The sequence below is a fragment of the Lissotriton helveticus genome, chromosome 12, assembly GCF_964261635.1.
Source record: "Lissotriton helveticus chromosome 12, aLisHel1.1, whole genome shotgun sequence".
NCBI classification, from domain to species: domain Eukaryota; kingdom Metazoa; phylum Chordata; class Amphibia; order Caudata; family Salamandridae; genus Lissotriton; species Lissotriton helveticus.
The window spans coordinates 834,652,499-834,668,510 of NC_136073.1; the positions used below are offsets into that span (position 1 = coordinate 834,652,499).

Below are 16,012 nucleotides of genomic sequence, written 5' to 3' on the forward strand. Positions count from 1 at the left end.
CACCCAAGACCTTTCTGAAAAAGCAATTTCAATAAGCTTGAAGGCATACAAGTCCAGTGTGGTATGAGAATAAATGTAAATAAATCTTTGAAAATTAACAAGGAATGTCAATGCAGAGGTACAAATCATTCAATAGTCTGTACTTTGCAAATTTGCCAGATGCCAGTTCAAGACAAAACATTCAACATAATAGAATTTGGTGTCTGAAGTGTATTCTGCCATAGTTAAGGTTATGAATACATTTATGTGCAAGGTCAGCAAGGCAGAAAACATATTAATCAGTTTGAACTGTGATGCTTTGAATATATACAGACCACATACTAATCTTTTGAAAGGATTAGAAATAAATACTTTTAGATAAAAAGGGACTTTCTTCAGGCACTGAAAACCAATATGTGAAATATTAAGCTGTCAAGAATATTCTCATATGCTGAAGATAAGAAAAATCAAAAATACGACTGCTATGATGTATACCCAGTTAACACCACAGGAGACAAACAGGATATTAATCATGGCAGTCATGCAGCGCCACATGAAAGGATCTAGAGAATATAAAATGTGCATTTACAGTAGTAGGATGTTTCTGTCCTGAAAATGTGCCCGAAAGACTTGTATTTTGATGTTTTTACACCACCATATATAATGAGTACAGTCTCAGGTTGCACTTCACCATGAACTTACTTCATCAGTTTGACCTTCCAAAACAGTCCAAATTGCACAAAATCTTTTATGGGCGCCCTAAAATTCAAAAGCTGCTTTCAAATATTGAATTGTTTAAGTTGAGCTCATATTAATGCCACAGGATTGTGCTAAACCATCAGCTCACTGTCACATACAGCACATTTGCTTTAAAATGCTATCTACTCCTACACACCCCTCAAATGGAAAAAGGTTAGCAACAGTCTGTTCCCTCAAATTTACCAAGCAGTATTAACTTTAGAGTTAAGGCGCTGCACGCATGGTCGCATCTCATGTTACAGAAAAAGAACAGGCACTTCAGTTTCATCACTATAACAGATATAAAATGCTGCTAAGGCACTGGAATTTAATGCTGGTACTTATTTTGTAAAAAGTGTTTCTTGAAGAATAGCTGAACAGACAATATGTTTGTGTCTAGTACTTTGGTGTAGTGAATAACAATGTTCAAAACAAGCAGAAAACCACGGAGCTGTTCAGTGAAATAAACAGGCCAAAAGCAATTGATTTTGTAGTCAATGTGGTACACATTATTTAAAAAAAAAAATAGATACTTAAATAGATTATTCCTGGCTCAGAGAGTGGGCTATGCAATGAGTTGTGGGTTGGGGCATCAGAAGCGCTCTGCTTTATTGTTGTAATATAAAGCATTGAATCTTTGCAATTGTGAAATAGGCAGCAAAGGCTTATATTAGGAGCAAACGGAATGAGGAAGCGAAGGGTAGCAGGAAGGATTCAGAAATGTTTACAAAAATGTGAGGAGGCAAGTATTTTTTAGAAATGACAATTGTCCTAAACAAACTGGCATCTATCTCCATTCATGCAGCACTATTATCAGAGAACAGCCGTGGCCTTTGATAAGCAAAGGAAAAAAGTGTTTAAAAAAATGTTTTATCATAAGAAAAACTAACAATTTTAAGAAATCAGAGAGTCCATGTCAACATACATCAATTACAAAACAGTTTCCTAAAGGGGCTAAGGCAGGGGTTAGGAAAATGGGCTTTTTGTGCAGGGCTGATGTGCTAAGACACACCCAAATAAACCATAGAAAGTCCCTAAAAGTCACTTTACCCTGCTCCAAAAGCACCAACTGAGGCACAACGGAAGTACATGTACACTGACCACTTACAAGTGAGGCTAGAGATTCCCACCATGGACAGTATTTACCATCCACCTGGCACGTGAAAAAAGTTAGAAAAACACAAAGAACACACAGTAGTTAACTGCTACAGCTAATGAATTCTTTGGTTTCTACAATCCAAGACAAAATGGTTTCTCAAATGCTATTAGAGTGATGTTTGAAATACATACTTAAGGCTACAAATCAGCAGTGGGAGATATAGTACAGACTGTGCAATATAAATTCAACACAACAGAATATACTGGCCATACTCGGATAATACAGCCCTTGAGTCCATTTATGAAGCCACTTGAGTTCCACAGTGCTATCTATTTGGCAAGTTAGATAATCTATTCACTGCGGAAAACCCATCAGTATGAGGTAACACAAGCATGTCCACTTTGAAACATGGGTTTCTTGAACCAACACGGTAGAGAAGGATTTGGGCAAGGATGAAATAGAGAAAAACTGTTAGTTAACGTTGCTCTGTATTATCATATTTGCAGTGCTGGCAAAGAGTGAGCCTTTTGTGAAATAGACATCTTCTGAGGGGACCATCCATGGCATCAGTGAGCAGGCTCCGGAAGCAATCATGGTTTGGGTCGGTTGAGGCAGCATTTCTGTTGCATACACTGCATGTGCAATGCAGTCTCCATCTGTCAAGCACTGCATCCCCATATGGTGGTAGTCCACTGATGTGATCATCCTAAACCTTTATACCAGAACATAAACATTAAGGTAATCTAAGAGGCACTAATATTGCAGAGTGCAATCATGTCCAGGGTCCTCTGTATTCCGAGCGTGAGCTTTTTAAAGCTTTTAAAGTCTCTCCCCGCCGGTCTAGATTTCCTGCAGAGTGTGGTTCAAGTCAGGGCGTTCTCGCTTCACGGGTGTCTCGCCTGCCATTTGGGACTCCATATCTGTGTCACTTCCCAGATCACTCATTTCATCTGTAAGAAGATATACAACAAGTGTATTCACGTTAGTTATTGCAAATGAAAGGCTGCCATTGTTTGCCAATTAGGCAAAATGAGGCACTGAGATCAAGGCGTCCATACTTGCACATTAGCCACACATCTTCTGCAATATCCATTGTAGGGCACAAAACCTTCACATTCAAGCCAAATGGAGTAATTTGCCGTTCAATTAGCAGTGTTTATAGCAGAGTCACTTTTGCAAGTGTATTGTCTAGGATATGTGACTTTTTCCTGAATGATACATACACCACAAACTAGATTGGTTTTCTGTAAATGACAGTGCCACTACCAATCAATATCAAAACACGTAAGTTAGTAAGCTGTATACTATGTTTTTTGATTCAGTGAAGGGTAAGATCTCACAGAGGTCAATGATGGGGGTAAGCCAAATAGTTCAGAGGCACATGCACTGCAGCATACACTGTCTGGGTCACTCATAATCTATGATGGTCTTACTCAGTATAGGTTTCCACTAGCATGATGTAGCCAATTAAGCCACTTTCCTGATAGAATTTGGTCTTGTTAGATGTGAGGAATAAAAGGCTATGTGTACAGAGATGAAAACATTTCTTGCAACCACGAGTGTGGTTCCCCGGATAGTGTCACATGTTCTTGGGATGTTTTCCTCATCATTGGGGAAAGAACTTGTTTATTGGACATCTGTGTGCTCTTGAAAGCCTGATGAGGAAGTCATTATAAACCGTAAGGAGAAGGATGCTAAATTCCGTCTCATTCTGATCGAAAGCAGAATTCACAGGCTGGCCCGCTATTATAAGACTAGGAGAGTGCTACCACCAAACTGGAAGTAGAGAGTATTTTCCTAAAAACTTGTTGTTCGTTGTGGTAAAATTGGAGTGCTTTTGTACACAAATTTATGAGAACCTAATCCAACGTGACCTTGGTCAGTTTTTGAATTGGTGCTGCTCAATGTGTGGTTGAATGCTCAGACCGGCCAGTAGCCGAGCATTGAAAATGCTGTCATTTTCCACAAATTGAGTTATGACAGAAGCAAGATTATTTAAGGCGCACACGCTTGCCAGTTAACAAGCTGCTTAAAGTACGGATTTATCAGGTTGCAGTACATCTGCTTTTAGGGTCTCAAGAAAAGAGATGAGTGGGAAGAACAAAGTAAAGGAGATAATGTAATTATTAAGCGGTAAGAATAGAAAGAAACCGTGGGATGGTTTTTTAATGTAGGTCCTTCATAATAACGGACAGAAAAGCAATAACTTCTACCTGACTTGCATGTCCAAAGTGATCATCCTCTTCTATCCCTCTGCTACCTTTCGCAATCCAAATAACCGACTAACATATCATCCACCACTCAAATTACTTTGATATTTCACTATACTAATTCACCACTAATCCTTTATGGGTTCCGGAGTAGCGTGCTACTCATCAAAAAAATAAAAGCGCTTCAACTCCCCATCAGAGGTAACGAGCGCTATATAAATGCAAACCTTTTTCCCTCTACTATCCCTCCGCTATCCTTCTGAATCCAAATAACTGACTAACCTATCCACCACTCAAATTACTTTAATATTTCACTATACCAATTCAACACTAATCCTTCTTGAGTTCCAGAGTAGCGTGCTACTCGCCGAAAAAGCGAGTTGACGCTTCGTCAGTGGTAGTAAGCTTTGTTTGTTTGTTTTACTGTTTTATAGAGCGCGAACTTGACCCGTTAGGGTATCAGAACGCTTTATATGTGATCATTTTTAGGCAAGGAAACACATTAAGGGTAGAGGACAAGTATATACAGTTTACATTTAAATAGCTCCAGATAAGGCCCCAGATTTCCTGACGGGGTAGCGTGGTATTCCGAAGGGAGTCGCTAGTCAGAAGTTAGTCAAAGTCTATGTGTTGGTAGGAGGCAGCATTTAGGAGAGGAATTTACCCATAAGGAAGGTTTTGGCCTCCTTTTTGAAACGTGCCAAAGAGGGGATTCTTCTGATGGCTGGCGGGAGAGAGTTCCCTATTCTTGGGGCGGATCCAGAGAAAGCCCGGTGAAAAGTTGTTTTTTTCCGGAACCGTGCAGGCTGGAGTAAGAGGTCTCTGGCGGACCGGGAGTTTCTGATTCCGCCAGATACCACCAGTTTCTGTGCAAGATAAGCCGGGGAGTTTGAGTACAAGGCCTTGTGTGTAATGCAGGCCAGCTTGAGTTGCATTCTGGCCTCGAGGGGAAGCCAGTTCTATGATTTCAGGTGTGGGGTTATATGGTCAAATTTTTTTGAACTTGTAAGAAGTCTGGCGGCAGCATTAAGACAGGCTCTCAAGGGTGCCAGGGAGATCTTGAGTAAACCAGAGAGGGTGGAGCATCCATATTCCAGTCTAGAGATTACTAGCGCTTGGACTGCACTTTTTAGGTCGGTAGTGTCAAGGAAGGGTTTCAGTTTCCAGAGGTAGCTAAAGTGGAATCTGGCTGATTTGGCCCCGCATGTTCAACTTGCAGTCAAGGGTTATTCCCAGAGATTTTGCCGAGTCCACGATGGTCGGTGGGCAATCTAGGGCTGTGATAGCCTTGATCCATATCTGCGTCTCGGGATTGGTTTTTGGAGGGGAAATTAAGAGAAATTCTGTTTTCTTGGCATTGAGCTTGAGTTGATTGGAGGTGAGCCAATGGACGGTTGATTTCAGGGCCTCATTCAGGGAGAGAATATCCTCGAGAGAGGAGGCTTTGATGTAGAGGTCTCGCCCTTTATGAGTGAGTGTGTGAGTCCCTCCTGAGGCGGAAGCCGGGAGGTTGTTGTGCGCTGTGACTCTGACCATTTTATATATTTTATTGCCTCTATTTTCGCCGCATTTTAAACAAAGCGCTTGATTTCTTTGCACATTGCACATCTTTTTAATTTGCTCATAATTTCAAACTCGACGTGGTATCCTACCTAAATTGTTTTTCCCCGCACTGCCTTGCTCCCTGAGCCTACCTCGGTCGATTTTGGGGCTGGGAGGCTCTCCCTCGAATCGGCAGAAGCGCGGCGGCCATTTTGGGTAGGGGAAGCGTCCAGTCACCAGCATAAAAGGCAACGGTCATGACTCCGCGCAGCGAACGCAGTCAGCGGACGCGCCGGATCTGCGCCGGAGTCGTGCCAGAGTCCTGCCCGTCTGCGCCCGTCCGCGATCAGGACGCGGCCGAGGCCAGGTACTCTGTGGAAACCCCCCATCTTGCTTCAAAACATATAGTAAGGAGTCTCTTTTTTCGCTACAACACAAATGCTGTGCTCTCACTGTTTCTCTTCAAAGGGACCTAGCCCCATATCCAGTGTTGGGCATACCTTGTAATATGCTGAATGACACATTGGTCCTGTGCCCCTTTGATCAGCCGCGTCTCAGGCCCCTAAAGACACCAGCAATTTCACTATTAAGGCTGGCCTAATTAATTGTCGCTCCCTGCCTAAACATTCTCTCGATATCGCCCAGTCTCTGATGGACAATAACTGGGATTTACTTTTTCTTACGGAAACATGGCTGGAGGATGAATCTAATCCGTCTTTATGCCTGGCCATTCCCCCGGAATATAATATCTTATGCGCCAATAGAGCGGGTCGCAACCGGGGAGGTGGGGTAGCTATTATTTATAGATCCCAATGGACTATCTCTTCCTTCCCTTACACACAAATTGAACTGATTGAAGTCCTTCCCTTCTGTATTAAATTAGCTGAACACACCACACTGACAGGGCTACTGGTCTATCGCCCTCCTAAATCTAAGGCTTCCTACTTGGCTATATTTTTGGACTATGTCCTTCAGGCTAGCTTACGCTATGCCAATTTTACCTTACTAGGAGACCTAAATTTACACGCAGAGGACTCTTCTGACAAGCTTTGCCTTAACTTTCTTTCTACTTTAAAAGATGCTGGTTTAAGCCAACTGGTTTCTCAACCTACGCACAAAGCTGGTCATACTCTTGATCTTGTTTGCTCGAATTTCTCCAACATCCTGATTGAGGATCCCTATCCGGTGATTTGGTCGGACCACTTTTTTATCCCTTTTTCTATTCACTTTTGCCAGCATTGTGAGACCTAGAATTCCCCCTAAGGTGGTAGGACGTAATTGGAGTAAGATCTCCCCTGACAGTGTTGCCCTGCATCTTGTAAATACCACTCTCAAAGACGCCCCTGATTTAGATTCACGCCTGACTAACCTCAACTGCTGGGTCTCCTCTGCTATTGACTCGCTCGCTCCTATGCGACCGATTAAAACCTTTCGAGCAGCTCCCTCCGCCCCATGGTACTCCGACGAGCTTCGGAAATATAAATCTTCTTGCAAGCTGTTGGAACGCCGGTGGAGGTCATCCTATGCTATTGACACAAAACTTAAATATAAACTGGCCCTCAAAGAATACCGTAGGAAAATAATTGAGCATCGGCGTGGGAAATTTTTAACACAGTGAAGACTTTCACAGATCCCTTGGCTCTTAAACAGTTTCTTCCAGTCTCTCAGGCCCTTTGCTCCCGCCTCTCTGACTTCTTTGAAGACAAGATCACAAAGATCTATGACACCTTCCCCAAGAATAATGATCTAGGGAGTGATACGACTCTACCTGACCGCATCGAGTCTTCCTCCACCTTTTCAGACTTTGAGGCAATCTCACTGGAGCACTCACTGATGCAACTGTCTAGATGCCGCTCAGGCTCACCACTTGACCCTTGGCCAGCTAAGCAATATAAATCATTGACCTCCTTTCTTAATCCCTTCCTCAACTACATCTGGAATGACTCGTTCAAAACCGGAATTTTCCCGGAGTCTTGGAAACATGCCCAACTGGTCCCGATCTTAAAGAAAGCTAATACAGATCCTAATGAGCCGGTGAACTATAGACCCATCTCTCTGCTCCCAGCCCCTGCCAAGGTCCTTGAAAAGCTAGCGCAGCAACAACTGGCAGGTTTTCTTGAATCCCACGGCCTACTTCATGAATCCCAACATGGTTTTAGAAAGTGCCATAGTACTGAGTCGGCCCTTATAGAAATGGCCGACTCCGTACGGTGGAAACTGGATGGGGGGTTCCAGAGCGGTGCTGGTGCTGCTCGACTTGTCGGCAGCATTCGACACCGTCTCTCACCCCATCCTGATTGACCGTCTTCGGTCGATGGGTATTCAGGGGAAGGCCCTGGAGTGGCTGACCTCTTTGTCTAATCGTACCCAGGCAGTCTATACTCACCCTTTTACTTCTGTTAGCCGTACCCTGAAATGGGGTGTCCCTCAGGGCTCGGCTTTGAGCCCACTATTGTTTAATGTCTATTTTTCTCCTCTGGCCGAACTCATTGCTAGGTCGGGCATCATAGCTACTTCCTATGCAGATGATATTCAGCTGCTTTTCTCCTATGAGAGTGCCACGCAGACTACTTTTGATCCTCTGAAGGATTGTCTGCGTGACATTTCAAAATGGATGGACCATAACTGCCTCCGCATGAATGCGGCGAAAACGGAGGTTCTCTTTTTCCATCAACCCTCCCCTCTTGATGCAACTCTCTGGTGGCCACAGGAACTCAGCCTTCCCCCTGTCCCTAAGGACTCTGTAAAAAATCTAGGGGTCAAGTGGGACTCAAATCTTTCCTTTAGTAACCAAATACAGACCGTTTCTGCCGCTTGTTTTTCCAAGATTAGGAAGATTAGGAAATTCATCACCTATCTCCCCAGTGACACCAGGAAAACCATGGTCCAGGCATTGATTACATCTCACCTGGACTATGCGAACGGCCTGTATTTAGGGTTGCCCGCGGGCCTCCTACATCGGCTCCAGACAGTCCAGAATGCGGCTGTTCGGCTGGTCTGCGGGATTTCCCTATGCACCCATATTTCGCCACATCGCAGAGCATTACACTGGCTACCAATCCATCAAAGAGCTGAATTCAAAGCCATGACCTTAGCCCATCGAGCAACTAGGGGTAGGGGATTGGCCTACCTCTCTGTTAGTATCCGTCCCTACTGTAACTCTCGGAACCTCCGTTCCAACTCCCAACATCTGCTTTCCATACCAAGATTCAGGAAAGCACGTTCTGGAGGTAAAACCTTCCAGGTCTGTGCCACAACTCTCTGGAACAAACTCCCGATCGCAATTAGGATGATCCAGGAAGAATTACCCTTCCGTAAGGCACTAAAAACTTTCCTCTTTTGTTAACCCCCCCAGGACTATCACTCTGCTTTCACTCAGAAGCGCCGGGACACCCCGTTGGGGTAGCTGCGCGCTATACAAAATACACAATAATAATAATAATAATAATAATAATAATAATAATAATAATAATAAGTGGGTGTCATCAGCATACATATGGTAGAAGATATTTGCTGAACGTAATACTTCGGCAAGTGGTTTGAGGTAGAGGTTGAAGAGGGTAGGGGACAGGGTTGATCCTTGGGAGACTCCGACTTTGACCGGAGAGGGAGCAGAGAGGTTGCCGTTGATTAGGAATCGCTGCGATCGGTTTTTGAGGAAGGATCTAAACCATTTTAGAACAGCGCCATTCAAACCCATCCTGAGTTTGAGGCGTTTTATTAGTTTTTTGAGGTGGACTGTGTCGAAGGCTGATGAAAGATCTAGAAGGATTAAAAGGCATGTTTTCCCTTGGTCAAAAGCTAGGATGGCGTCATCAACGATGTGGAGCATGGTCGTTTCAGTACTGTGCCCAGGTCTGAATCCAGATTGGAAGTCATCGAGAAGGTGGAAGTTGTTGATGTGTTGACTTAATTGCTGTTGTACACAATTCTCCAACACTTTGGCTAAGAGGGGGATGTTGGAGATAGGTCTGAAATTGTCTGGAATGGCTGTGCCCAGAAACGGTTTTTAAAAATGGGGTGGACTTGGCCGGCTTTCAGAGAGTCAGGAATGGAACCCTGCTGGAGCGAGGGGTTAATTATTTCAGTCCAGCTAGGGATAATGTATTGGGTGACGGCCACTAGGCAGTCCGAGGGGAGCGGGTTGTTGAAGTGGTTATTCGGTTTAGGGACGATACGATTTTAGATACAGAGTCTTCGTCATAGAGGTTGAAGTCAGTCCAAAGTGCTTGGTTCTTAGGTGAAGTCTGTGGGGGCATCTCCGGAGGAGGGTGCATGCCTGGGAGGGATAGAGAGTATGTGGCGGCACTAAGTTCATTTTCTAAGGCTGTGACTTTGTCAGCGAAAAAGGAGGAGAATTCCTCCGATGATATTAAGGACTTTGGTGTTTCTTTAGAGGTTTTGACCAGTTTATTGGATTGGTGTTTGACCAGATCGAAGAGCTTGCGAGGTCTGTTCTTGGCGTTTTCTAGTTCGGATCTGAAAAATTCTTTTTTTGAGTTAAGGATGTTCTTGTAGGCATTTCTGGCCTGGCGGAGAAGTTTAAGATGTGCGGCGGAGGGGTGCGGTCTACAGATTCTTTCGGATTGCCGGATGCATCTCCTCTCATCGTTGAGGGGTCCAGTGAATCTGATTGATTGGGTTCTTTTTAGCTTTAGTGGGGCTAGTTCATCCATGATGTTTGAGATAGTTGCAGAGTAATGATTATTGAGGTCATTGACCGTTGAGAAATGGGGGGGGGGGAGGTCAGATGTGCAGAGAGCCTTCAGTTCATTGTGGACTAGGTTTCTAGTGTCTCTAATCCAGTGTTTAGGAATCACTGGTTGTGGGTGCCAGGTAGTAGGAATGTGATGTTGTGGTGGTCAGACCAGTCACACGGGTCTATAGAGATAAGCTTGACTGTTTCCTTAGAGATGATCCAGTCGAGGGTGGCCCCTTTCGAGTGTGTTGGGAGAGAACATGCTAGGGTCAGGGCTTGATCGGACAGGAGGTCTTTGATGGCGTTGACATGAGGGTCCTTGGAGTCATTCCAGTGCAGGTTGAAATCACCCAGGAAGAAATCTTTAGAGTTCAAGAAGGACTTAGCAGTGATAAGTTCCATGAGTTGGACAGTGAAGGAGTTGTTCGTGCCAGGGGGATGATAGATGATGTGTAGCTTTCATAAAAGAGTGGAGTTGCTACAGATGGAGAGTGCAAGGTATTCGCAAGAGTCTGTAGAATCCGCCAGGAGTTCTGTGGCACTGAGGTTGGATCGGTAGATGTAAGCGCTATACAAACGCAATTATAATACAATACTATTCTGCCAAGTTAATAGACACTTCCTATACAACTATTCAGGGTATGCACAGAGAAGATCAATCATACTCTAGGCTACTACAACACTGATTCTCAGAATGACTCAGCCAGAGTAGACTAAAAATAATTCTTCTATCAACATTAAGGGAAACTTGGGTTTGCTCCATACATAAACACTAAAACACACAAAAGCCATTGCTATACCAACTACTATAAAGGGAAATTATAGGAATTGAAGACTAAGTTTGAAAACAGCAGTACATTCAAAATTCTACTTAGGACTTTAAAAGCTGCAAAAGAGACTTGCAAAAGTGAACAATAATTATATGATTTGCCTCAAGTAAAGTTGCTGTAATAAAGTATTCCTTGCTTTAACAGTATAAAATTAGAACAGAAATTGTTTTTAGAATTGATCATACCTTTATCCATTAGCGTGGGAGACAAGGAAGCAAGGTCGCTGAACTAGAAGACAAATGCAATCCGGTTACCATATAAGAAATGTAATTGAATAGATTAAAATCAAATGTCCCAACAAATCATGAACACAAGGGTGTTTTGTTTAACAGCACTGCTCTATATATCAAAATACAAAGAATTTGTATTATTATATGAAATGAGAACACTGTTTTACAACAGTTGGCATGTGTGCATGCATCTACTTACAATTCTCTGGTTTTAAAGGGCTGGTTGAGGTTCAGAGCTAGAGTTTGTGCCAAGCTACCATGTTTGAAACAGGAGGAGGCAGATAAGTGAATTGTTTCTCAATGAAATTCTCCTCCTTATTGTCTTCTATTTTGGAAAAGAAATAGATGAGCCTTGAACTATAGTTCTCCAGTGCTGGTGCCTTTCATTGATTCAAGTTGCTTCAATAGTCAACAGCTAGACAGGGTGACTCCAAACCCAATTGTTAATAACAGTAAAGGTGTATATGTCTCTATGAATTACACCTAAACTGTAGAAGATCAAATAAACCCAATTGATTAAAATAAATGTTCACAAGATATGAATTGATTTATTGCTTTAGGTAATAGTAAAAATTAGTAACATAATGGTTTTACTTCCACATTACAAAATAAACATGCTTAATATACGGCATGTGTATAAATTCTGTCAACTTTGTCTTGCTTGTCATTTACATTATTTACTTCTTCATTTGGATAGACAATGTTGGCTTTAGCTAATGTGCAGTTCTCTACACATGATTTGATGAGAGAATACTCTAACTACATTGAAAAGTCTGAAACATAAGTGAAGTTCCCATATTCAATATTAGAATCTGTAAAGTAGAAGGGGCCTTGTATGCACTACAGTTTTAGGACATTTCCCTAAAAGAAGTTCTGAGACTATGCATGTGCTTGTAGTGCGAAAAACCAAACCAGTGCCTTTTTAGGTCTCGCCTGAGCCAGCATGCATGCGCTGCTCTGTGAGGCTTCTAGTAAGGACTTCCAACTTGGACCATACACTCATGCGTGTGTTTTTTTTTGTTGCTCACACACTATTGGCCTTTGCATGCGTATTTCTAAGAAAGACAGCATGCAATTGGCCAAAGGCGGGTGCATGTCCACCTTCTCTCTCCCCTGTCTCTCCTGGCCTAGGGAGCTCGGTAGCGAGCAGCGGCCGGCACTGTGTCTGTTGCACGCCTTAAATTCTTTGTAGTGCGCACACGTGCACCACTCGCAGGCTTTTTTTAGTCTTTTCTTCTAGCGTCTTTGCTGCGCTTGCACGTGCACCACTCGCAGGCTCACTGACCCAACATTATCACAGGCTTGAAGCTTGAAAACTGTGCCAGTGTAAAGTGCCGCAACACTTGCATCGAACATGGACAGCATTGGACACCTGCCCTCCAGCCTGGCAGGCTCATCAGTAGTTTAATTCCCTTGTGCTGTAAACATCTGTTACATTGCAAGACTTAGGTTTAGATGTTACACTGGAACAGCAATAACATCCTTCTTGGCGCCCACACAGCCGTGCAGTCCAAACAGAAGCTATTGTGTTCCCTCACACACAGGCCAAGAGATCCGGCTGAGCAAACACGCGCACCAGCCAGGGGATTTCACAACGGAGGAGCAGCGGTGTGCAGGCGGTGAAGACTTTAGTCCAGTCATGCCAGGAAGCAGGTGAGCACTCTTGTACACGGCGCTGATGTGGCACCAGTCGTGCGGGCACTGCAGAGCAGGTGCCGTCATCCTCCGACCCGGGAGCTTTCCCTGAAAACAGGTGGGAGAGGGGCGCTTCTAGGAGGCTCTGCCAGGCTGCACAGGAGTTTATAAGCACCAAGCCTCAAAGTGGCTCAAAGCCAAAGAATCTAACCGGAAAAAAGGAAAGTAACTGCTGCCATTTAACAGCAGAGCACAAGTATTGGCACACAAATCTGGCATTGACAAGCCAGCGATTTTTTTTGCAAACATTTGCCACAGCCATTCAAAGTTTAAAATTATGAAAAGTGAAACTGTACAATCTTAAGGTGCCAGGTAATGAATGGGTTGCATAAACATGCACATTGACCGAGCTCAAAAATACAGCTAAAAAAAATAACGAAAAAAATAAAACACAAAATGCAAAAGGAGAATAACCCTTGAGGCTTGGCACTTAAGTCGACTTTTTTTTTTATTAAGGAGAAATGCACAAGCAGTCTGCCATTCACAGTAAGACAGCCCCAAGCACAATCTTATAAGGTCCCAAAGGCGAGACTTATTGGCTATGTCAATGCTTGTTTTTATTAGACTGAGTTTCCCTCCATCGCACCTGTATCTGCAAGGGTTCCATTTGGACTTCCCCCTCTCAATGCACGTGTAGTTAGGGGAAATGGAGGTGGGCGACTGAGTCTGAGAAGTGGGCAAATACCTAGAAGCAAACTTTGGACGGTTTTCTCTACTCTTATTGCCCCACCCAGGTTGTTTTTTTTTACCTTTCTTTAACCCCTCCCCTGCTGATGACGGAACTGCTCCGTCATCAGCCGCGGTCGCGCTGTGCTGATGACGGAGCAGTTCCGTCATGGCCCGGCCGCCGCGCCTGCGCGGTGCTGATTTCGCGCCTGCGCAGCACGCTCTATTGAGTTGGCGGGGCCGTGACGGAACCGCTCCGTCATGAGCACAGCGCAACCGACGCTGGTGACGGAGCGGTTCCGTCACCAGCATCCGCCCGCCGCTTGGCCGCCCTCACCCTTTAGCACTGCGGCGGAATAGCCACCGCAGTGAAGGGGTTAAATGGGGTGGATCTTCTATATTACAGCCACACTCCTTATGTAGATTAAAACATTTGTTTTTAAAGTAAACTGAGAAGAGGTGTAAGCCAGTATCGAACCAATTGATGGATAGACTGTATACCATGCTGTGAATATGTAGCATCTCAAATAAATATACATAAGATAGAAAAATAGACCTATACAGACTAAATCAGTAGACTATAATTGAATGCCTCAACCCACCATGATTCGTCTTCTTGACATAGAACCAAAGAACTTGTCCTTGTTACAGGGACATAATTTCAATACAATTACAGACTCTGGGATCCAGCATCAAATTCATACAAAAAGAAATGTAGTAATGCACACCATTGCCATCTGATCACTACATTCATTTTGCGATAACCATCTATTAATTTCTGTGCATCAGGAACTAAGGATAATGTCAATCTGTGGTACAGAATAACAGAAAATATCAAAATAATAAGGTGCACTGCTAATACAGTGAGCAAACACAAGATGATGATGGACGGAGCACTGAAACGTTTCTGACCCTCACCCCCAGTCACAGATCTGGGTTGAATCCATCATTGTTCTTTATTTCACTTCACCACCCCAGTTCAGGCACAGCTATATGCAAATCAGACTTGACCCTGTGCCTCATGGGAACGATCCAGCCTGAACTGCCAAGCCCCGTCTTCCCTGAACCAGAAACAAGGATCCTTGGACCGGTTTTGGGCTAACAGCCCTCATCAGCCAGGTTAGCTTTAATACAGTGTCAAAGTGGGCAAGTGACCCACGTCTGGGCATACCCTACCAACTTAGGGCGAACAAAGGAAACACAAGGAGATGATGGATGGAGCGCTGAAACTTTTCTGACACTCATCCCCAGTCACAGATCTGGGTTGAATAAAGTGCACAATGTGATCAGATTCACTTAATGGGTGATTTCCGTTGCCTTTGCAGCACTTACATACTGTATAGGATGGGTGGAATCAAATACATATAGGAGGTTTAAACCCATGCATTGTAATTCTTCTATTAGATAGGCGTTGAGCAGGGTGTATGAAAAAACTTGTGGCAAATTATCGGGTCAGATGAGACCAATGTTCAGGCCAAATAAGAACTTTGATGAGATCAGTTTACAAGCAGTTCAAACTGAAACAGGATGTATTAGAGGCTTGCATTTGAAGATTACTACAAAAACACTGAACCGCTTACATAAACATGGTTTATCACATTTTCATCTTTATCTGGGGATGGGACTGGTAAAGGTCCTTTTGTTAATACAGCACAAATGTAGCACTACTCCTAAGAAAATATGTAGCAAAATAAATATCTATGAGTAGCTTTAAAATTAGGCAAAAGTGACAATTTAGGTTACTTTTTTCCAGTTTCATTTCTCTTAATCAACTCAATAGTCCAATTGTTGATAAACAACGTGTAGGAAGTTTGGTCTTTATATGACATCAAAATTAGCTATATAATGCAGAGTCCAGGGGTTAACTTGGGAGTGGACAGGGACTTGCTTTAGCAATCTCAATGTGTTCTTCTAGGGGTAATATGATCAAGCAGCCTTAGGCTTATCAGAGGGAAGTGTGAGACGTTCATAGATACACACAAACGTCAATAAGTAAGACATAGGACTCAATAAGAAGATACACACCAACTTATAAAAAAATAACTCCTATCTTTATATATGTTTAGGCACCAAAACCAATTCGTTCAGGTAAGTATGTTTTTAAATAGAAATTCTTGTCAGTTCAAAAAATTTTAGGAGCTGCAATGTTATCCTATGGAAAGAAAAGTCAATGCGACATTCAGGTACAATACAGCAACTTACAGGAGACCAAGTGACAAGGCAGTACAAGCAGTACACCACCAGCAGCACTAGGGGTGCAAAACAGCATCGACTGCCCAATGTTACTCTATGGGGCTTAGTCTTCGCATAAAGAGGCTGCAGAC

The 16,012-nt window shown here is 43.4% G+C and overlaps 1 protein-coding gene across 3 annotated transcripts in view; it reads right to left on the reverse strand.

The window, feature by feature from the left end:
- Positions 1 to 1,298: 1,298 nt before the first annotated feature.
- Positions 1,299 to 16,012, reverse strand: part of RFX2 (regulatory factor X2) — a 125,950-nt gene continuing 111,236 nt past the window's right edge. For all 3 annotated transcript variants that reach the window (XM_078670661.1, XM_078670660.1, XM_078670658.1), the window contains 2 exons: positions 11,283 to 11,325; positions 1,299 to 2,766 (listed from right to left, as the gene is read on the reverse strand). In XM_078670661.1, the coding sequence (XP_078526787.1) occupies positions 2,657 to 2,766; positions 11,283 to 11,325 (153 nt within the window). In that variant the 3' untranslated portion in view covers positions 1,299 to 2,656. The remainder of the gene's footprint in view (positions 2,767 to 11,282; positions 11,326 to 16,012) is intronic.